Source organism: Cibotium barometz, chromosome 8, assembly GCF_041138505.1.
Source record: "Cibotium barometz isolate CiBa-2024 chromosome 8, ASM4113850v1, whole genome shotgun sequence".
In the NCBI taxonomy this organism is placed as follows: Eukaryota; Viridiplantae; Streptophyta; class Polypodiopsida; order Cyatheales; family Cibotiaceae; genus Cibotium; species Cibotium barometz.
In genome coordinates this window covers 26,132,917-26,140,546 of record NC_141053.1, presented here as the reverse complement: position 1 = coordinate 26,140,546, position 7,630 = coordinate 26,132,917, and the positions used below count along the sequence as shown (strand labels likewise).

Here is a 7,630-nt window from a genome sequence, read left to right as displayed (position 1 = left end):
AGAGTGACAATCACCCTAGTGGCCGAAGCATCAGCCACTTTGAAAAGCCTTAACTTGTTAAGCATACAAGGAGGAATTATTCATACAATGCCCTTTAATGCCATCAAAAGATTCTAGATTAAGTTGAGGGAGTTTGTTGCCAAGGAAACATGCAACGCAATGAAGAAGCAAAAATCTCAAGCTTTAAACTCAAAGCCTACAGCCTAAGAGCCAAAGGTGTAAGCCCTAAAAGCTACATCAGCCCCTTAAAAAGGTTAAGAAAGTAGAGCCAGAGGTCCAAATGAACAAGACCTCAAAGAGCAAGCACAAATGCAATGCAGTTTTGTCTCAGGGGCAACATCATGGCCATTGAAAGTGGTTCGAATGATAGCTCCGAAGCTGCCTCTCTTGCAAAGACAACGAGCGATCTCCTGTTCAACCATTCAAACCAACTCTTCCCAAAGAGAAGAAACCCATTGACTATGCAAACCTTCCAAAGAAACTCCAAGAGTAGCGCAACCTCGTGTAAAAAGAGTAAGAAAGAGAAAATGAAACAAGCCGAAGAGCTTATAAGGAAGGCACATGCTTAACTAAAGCCAGTACTTGAGTAAGTGGCTAAGTACGAATCACTAATCACACCTGAGCATATCCCTAACCGCATTTGAGAGTCAATCATAGAACCAATAAGGGAACCTCATAGCATGCCAAAGGCCTTGATTACAGCTACAACCATTTTTAAGAGGCCGTAAAGAGAGCTAGTTCTAGAGCCTCTGTCGCCTTGAGAACCAATCTGGCCAGATTTTGCAACTCTAGATCCACTGAAGAAGCACGAAGTGTGGGAGATGAAAGTTGGCCTTCCATAGGTCGTCATAGTCATCATAATATTTTCTCCGATGAAAATTTTAGTTTCACTCCATCAAAGGCATCGCCTCCTAGGATCAGTGCACATTAAAGGCACCACCTCCTAGGGAAGGATCAGTGTGCATTCCCCCTTGTACATTGGCAAGTCCAAGCCCAAAGCGGAAGGTGAAATATGGGCTCGCGTCTCCAGGCCCGGATAAACTCCCTGCCAGACAGAATCCCCCTCTAGCCCATCTCCCAAAACCCTCTGAGAGAGGGTTTGCCGAGCATAACTCAATCACAGCCCATATCCTTAGCCATGCGGATTGTCTCCTAGAATATTTATTGATGGGTGGGCCCTGTTTTCATAGCCGAAAAGGGGTTCTTTTGTTAGGAGCTACAGAGAGCCGTAGTTAGAGCCTCAGTGCACATTCTCATCCTTCAGGAACACCACCTTTCAGCAGAAGTATGCACTTGCAGATGCCGGAAAGTCACACCTTTGGTCGCCTTCCTGCCATCTCGCTTTTTGTCTTGCGGGGAACCAGGGGTGTGTGCGTCTCAGTCTCAGTGAGCAGCTGCTCCCTTAAGTTTTGGATTCAGGCACCATTGTCCAGGGCAAAGCCATGTGGTTGATCATCACATGATTAGGGACGGTGTAGGGGTTCCCTCAACATTTATGCCCCCAATAGGGTGTGACTCTGCGAGGGCAAATTGAGTTTTGGATAAAGGTGTGGCACGAGTTTGCTCAGGCATATTTATGGTGCTGCCCATGTGGAGTACTCAGTCCCACTGATAGTGTCCTATTCTCCTCCCTGTCTATCCTCCTTTGGGTCTTGCTGAAGTCCCCTCCAATTCTCACCATGGGGGGATACAGCTCCTCTCATTATGTCCCACTCTTGCCCAACCTTGTTGATGTGGGTGGGAGCAATGGTCTTCTCCGTTGCGATGATGTGCTCTGAACCACTTAATGCAATGCCTTGGTCTCCCTGCACATACCTCCCAATGGCTTTCACATATCTTTGAACAAGATTGAGGTACCCCTGGTCCATGTTTGCCATGGACTCATCCCCAAATTGCTTGAAATCCTACAATTGGCTCAAGAAGTCCTCTCCTTTCTCCAGCACATCAAATGCATTGATCAACTCCTTAAAGAGTATTTCCTTGTCCTCCCAGATCTCTACACAGTTTCAAAGTTCCTCGAAACCCTCTACAGTACGGCAATTTTGCCCAAATTTTAGGTTCTGTTTTCTTTCTTTTCTTTTCTTTTCTTTTTTTTCAACTGGCCTTTGGCCCAAGATCCTCCCATAGTAAATAATTTTCACCGCCCGTAGGCACTTATTTATCCACCCGTAGGCGATGCCCCCAAGGAAACACCAAGGGGGGTTTTGAACTTAGGACCTCTTGGTCCTAGGCAAACACCTTCACCACTTGAGCTATCACCTCATTGGCTCAGGTTTTGTTTTCTTTCAATTTTATTTTTAATTTTTTCCTTTTATTCTGCATCAACTTCTCCTCCTCTGACTAAAAAACCTAAAAACCTTGAGGTTTTTTTCATCATCATACTAAGTTTTTGGTGGCTTTTATATGTTTTTTAATATTTGTAATTAATAAAAATATTGATTTTTTGAAACCTTGAAACTTGTAGGGGCTGAGGGACAAAGCCTTTCTAAACAAAACCCCAAAAACCTCAAAACATTTCTTGTGACTATGACAACAAGGCAACCCAATGTGATTGGGCGGCCAAGAAGACAGCACATTGCTTGGTAACTTTTACACACCATGGCTGTCACTTGAACATAAAGATGCAAGAACAACATGTTTTATGGCAACATTGACTCCAAGCTTGATCGGATATTAAAAAATAAATGATAAGGCCTACATTTAAAAAATGGTATGAAGATCTTCAGGCCTAAATAATAATCCCATTTCTGAGGAAGGATGCTGCATTAGGCCTTCCACAGGAAACACGGGTCAGCATGACTATTACATTCATTGATGTTCCATGGACATTGAACCCTCTTATGTTGCAACCCCTAAAAACTCTGCAAAACTCGTGAATTTGGGTTGCCATCCAGTTTTACTACGAGTTTTGTCACAGTTCATCTTCTTGCCAAGAGGCCCATCCATGCCTAGCGAACAATGCCATTCAATATAAGGGAAGAAACATGATTCATGACTTTTACAACTTAAAAGCAAGCTTTAAAGTTTAGCCCATATCTAGGTATTAATAGAGCCTTACCTGTAAAAGCTTCAAACTTATCCTTGAGCTTCCCACTCTTGTTCACAATGTCCATGAGTTCTTGCCTAAAATAAAGTTGGAAGATGTTAGCTTGCCTGCGGTCCTTGAAAAGTTGTGGAAGTAGAAAGAATACATCCAGGACTAAATCAAGGAAACTGTACTCTAAAATGCAATAATGAGTGCCATGAGCCGTTAAATTATTCTTACAATACTCTCTGATTATGACCTGGAAAGGGGATGGTTATCACAACCCATGAAGACCTCCTTGCGATAGCCTTTCTTCAATATTGTCACGCACAAAGAAGCTGCATCCTGTAGTCCAAGATTCTTCACATCAGGCAAATTTCTTATTTCAAAAAAAAAATCTATTTTGAGCTTTGCCACAGTATTATCCCCAGCAAAAATCAAACCTCGTAATGAATGACATTCAGAATGTGGTCCGGCCTAGCATCGACAGAGCCTTTCTTAGCCCAGTAAGCATGAGGTCCACGCTCTAGAGTGTAAAGTGTGAGTTAAAGGAATAATTATATAGAATTTAAAAGGGCGACAGAGACAACATGACCATGTACTCCAGTTGGTAAAGGGCTTTGATAACCCTGCAGGCTTCATCCACTGGATGTGATCACTATAGATATAAATACCTTCTCAAAAGAGAAAGGAAACACAACATTGATTAAAAGCATCATCCTACAGACAAAAGCCTTCCATGCAAAAGGATATATAAAGCCCGGCCAATCGCACTACTGTGCCACCTGCTTGGAGGACCTCCTGCTCTGCTTTTAGAAGAACATCTGTTCGGGGACTTCGGCCAAGTGGAAGAATCGGTGTATCCTGGCAAGTGGTATACCAGTGTATCACAAAGCACTAGTGTTAACAATAATCAACTCTGTGTTTAGACCCAAGAGTAAGCACATTCTTTAACAAGAGAAGAACTTGGCTATAAGCATGGCTTTGCTGACTAAAGGTAGAGAGAGAGAAAAGGGGGAGAGAGAGAGAGAAAGAAAGAAAGAAAGTTATATTAACGTCTACGGAAGCATGATATGCAGAGTATCATATAACATGAAAACAATAAAACCAAAAGCCCATGGAGGAAGGGGGGGGAAAGGGGGAGTGGACTACATTTTTCTCACAATTTTTAATAACACTCCCCAAGTCAAAAATAAAAACCATTGCTTAGACCTGCCTTCTACAAAGGCAGGCCAATAGACCCCCCTCTTGATGTAAAATTTTGCCAGTGGAGTAATACCTCATCACAGGCACCATTATCACTACAGTCATACACAGCACTACTGGACGTGAAGAGAAAAACACCGTCTCCATTCCATTGCTCAGCAGCTAACCTGCAAAAAAAAAAAAAAGACAACCACATAAACACTCATCGTAGCAATTGTGATCACATTGATTGACGTCATTGTTTTCCAGAATTATCAAAACGCAAAGCAAAAAAAAAAAACTGCCAGAGAAGAACATACTTCATAACTCACCGGAGCTCCGCAGCATAGTCCAAACTTCCAGACGGGGGTGCACAAAACAAGACATAAGGGAAGCAGAGTCCACCTTGGCTGCTCTTCACCACTGGCCTTATTCCTAGTGATTGCAGCTCTTCATGATGAGTAGTTGTAACTGTCTGGCCCACCACAGCACAATCTGGATTTTCCTGCCCAATGGGGCTATGTCAAAATTCAGCACTATACAGATAATTACCAAAAAAAGGCTAAGATTAATAAACGATTAACCATTCTCAGGACCTGACTTCCCTACCTTCATCCACAATCCTGCAACAAGTCTACCCAAAACACCCGGTCCAATCACAAGCAAATCTTTGGATGTGGTGCCTACGGAATCTTCCTGAATCTCAGAAATCGCAGTAGCCGATGATGCCATGACACCTGCCACAGAAACATGGCAAGGTCACAACAAAATAGTATATGGTTTGCACAAATAAATATATTTAAGGTCGTTCATAGCAGATGCTGCATTCTATGGAAGCTAATTCACTGCATAAACAAATTTGCATGCACTTCTCTGAATCAGACAATGCCTATTACCATGCTCATTGCAATCTATTAGGTAAATTTTACTTTGGTTGCATTGCGGATGATGCTTATCTTCCTTTTTTTTCGAATGATCTTAGGCCCAAGATCCTCCTGTAGTTACTGATTTTCCACCGCCCGTAGGCACCCGCCCGTATGTGCTTAATTATCCACTCATAGGTGATGCCGCCTAGGAAGCACCAAAGGGGTTTTGAACCTACGGCCTCTTGGTCCTAGGCAAACACCTTCACCACTTCAGCTATCACCTCATTGGCCGGATGATGCTTATCTTACATATTGGAAAGTGTTCATGGAATAGACCCGGTGAACACAACCCAAACCTCCCCTACACTCAGGGCCTCTGCAATAGGGCTCACAGTGGTCACAACTCTCTGCTAAGTCCTAACCCTAATAATCCCCACCAGGCATGACCCATGCATCCTTATCTGGCGCTGATGCACGTGAAAAACTCTAAGCTGGTGGTAAGAGCATGACGTTGTCCATATGAAAGGGTTGATGATAGGACATGGAATTTAAGGGTTACTACTTCTACTAACATCAAAGTAACTTAGAGTGAACAGAGACACGTTTCTTAGGGCCAAGTAGAGGGGATAGTTGGGCCTGTGTGAGGTTTTTCTGTCAGGAGTCGAGTGAAATTTCACCTCTGCCAGGTTTAATCAGCAATAATCCACCTCCAGATTTGCAGCCTGTCTTGTACGAGCAGGGGCTCAGCTCAGACTGGACACACTGAACAGGAAGACAATTAAGCCCCTGTATGGTCTCAAGGTAGCAACTTGCAAGCCTACTGCCAGTGCTATATCTGCCAACCTGGAGGGCTATTGATCATCCCCCCACCGACATAGAGGTTGGCGGCTGGCCCAATGTGTCCCGGGCACCCGGGCACCCGGCTGGGGACCGTGACAGTCAGCAGCACCCCTGATACCTGCCACTGGTGCATCAGGTGCAGTGTCAAGGCTTTACAATGCGACAACGCTCCAAGTGATGAACTTCTTGCTCTGGTAGTCTTGCATGAAGAGTCACAAGATCCTCCAGCCAGACCTGTGCCATTGGGCAGCCCCACAAAGTGACATGTGCACCCCAAGTATATATGTACAGTCAACTGCATAGTACCAATAAAATTTAGTGATGAGCACTCCACATTTGTGAGCCCTAGTCCAAGGACCAATCGCCAGTTGCCATCACGTTTAGGTCTTAACAACATAATGTCAATGCGTTGTCCGGTGCACAAATGTCACCAATTGTTCATACCCAGGGTTGATGTCACGTGCATCCCGCACTTGGATGCCACATAGACATATCTGAACAAGAAGGTGCAGGACCTGGAGTGGAAAATTGGTCCCATGTGAGCCCAGTCCGAGACGAGTCAACCAAGGTTCCACTCTACGTCCGAGGTCAGGTGTGCATCGTCCTGCACATGAAGCAGTGCCAGTCTGTACTGTGAGTCTCCCTCTGGAATGATGTCAGGTAATCTCAGTATTTGGTCTACGACCAGGTGCCCGACATCTGTGTAGGCATGTGGCATGTAGGTTTGCATGTAGAGAAGGGGCCAGCCCATAGGGCTACCCCAGATCACAGCTTACAGCTCTTGCATTGGGCATGGGAAAGGTATAGAACCAACCCCAAGGGGTGTGAAAGCTGGAGTAACTAGCATTTAATGCTATTTTGTTCAAGTCGTGAGGAGCTTCTACCAGCCGACTTCAGTAAGCTGGCTGACTGGATGCATGAAGGGGTATAAATACCCAAGCTCTGTATTCAGTCCAGCATCTTTGCCAATAAAATTTCAAACTTATGTTTGCAGTTGGGCTTATCTAACAAGGACAAGAAAGGGTAGTTCTTTTATGGCTTAGACACGCAAATCCACTGGGAGGTGCGTCTGTTTAGGCCAGCCACCTTTGAGGACGCACTCTCGCTTGCGCAGAGTGCTGAAATGAAGCACAATGACGGAAAGCCGAAGACTTCCCAGCCTGTCACTCCCAAGGCAACGGCCTAGAGGGGAAAAGGCCAGAACCAAACAGTGTCTTCCCTAGGACAGAGCATGGGAGCCTATGGCTCCAAGAACTCGACCAATGCGCCCAAGCTTACTCCAGACTAGAAAGCTCAAGCAGGTAAGACCGGTGGTAAATTGAGTGCTGAGGAGACCACTCAATACGAGGGTAGGCGCTTTTGTCATACAAAAGGACACTTCCAGGGAGTGTCCTAAGAAGACTACCACTCCACAAACAACCACCCTAGCCTCCACGACTTCAATGGTGAGCCCAGCTCCGACACAGACCCTAGTGGTTGCCCCTAGTTCTTCGAATCCCATTGCTTCGTTTGGTGCAATCGTTAGCCGGGAGCTCGAAGATAAGCAGAAGGGGGGGACCCCGCCATGCTCGAGCAGGAGTACGCAAGCTCAGGAGGCAGGACGGATCGTTAGCCACTGAGCCCGAGGAGATTAGAGCTATTGCCACTGATTTCTACAGAGACCTGCTTTCAGCGGAGCCAGCCACACGGAGGCACGTGATGCTTGCAGACAGAC

The 7,630-nt window shown here is 45.2% G+C and overlaps 1 protein-coding gene across 1 annotated transcript in view; it reads right to left on the bottom strand.

Annotated features, from left to right (window-relative positions):
* Nucleotides 1-2,637: 2,637 nt before the first annotated feature.
* Nucleotides 2,638-7,630, bottom strand: part of EMB2799 (NAD(P)-binding Rossmann-fold superfamily protein) — a 52,523-nt gene continuing 47,530 nt past the window's right edge. Inside the window, exons 2-9 of the mRNA XM_086801521.1 lie at nt 4,820-4,947; nt 4,543-4,715; nt 4,305-4,398; nt 3,779-3,889; nt 3,469-3,558; nt 3,285-3,370; nt 3,059-3,123; nt 2,638-2,948 (exon numbers count right to left, since the gene is read on the bottom strand). Coding sequence (XP_086657647.1) covers nt 2,839-2,948; nt 3,059-3,123; nt 3,285-3,370; nt 3,469-3,558; nt 3,779-3,889; nt 4,305-4,398; nt 4,543-4,715; nt 4,820-4,947 — 857 coding nt within the window. The 3' untranslated portion in view covers nt 2,638-2,838. The remainder of the gene's footprint in view (nt 2,949-3,058; nt 3,124-3,284; nt 3,371-3,468; nt 3,559-3,778; nt 3,890-4,304; nt 4,399-4,542; nt 4,716-4,819; nt 4,948-7,630) is intronic.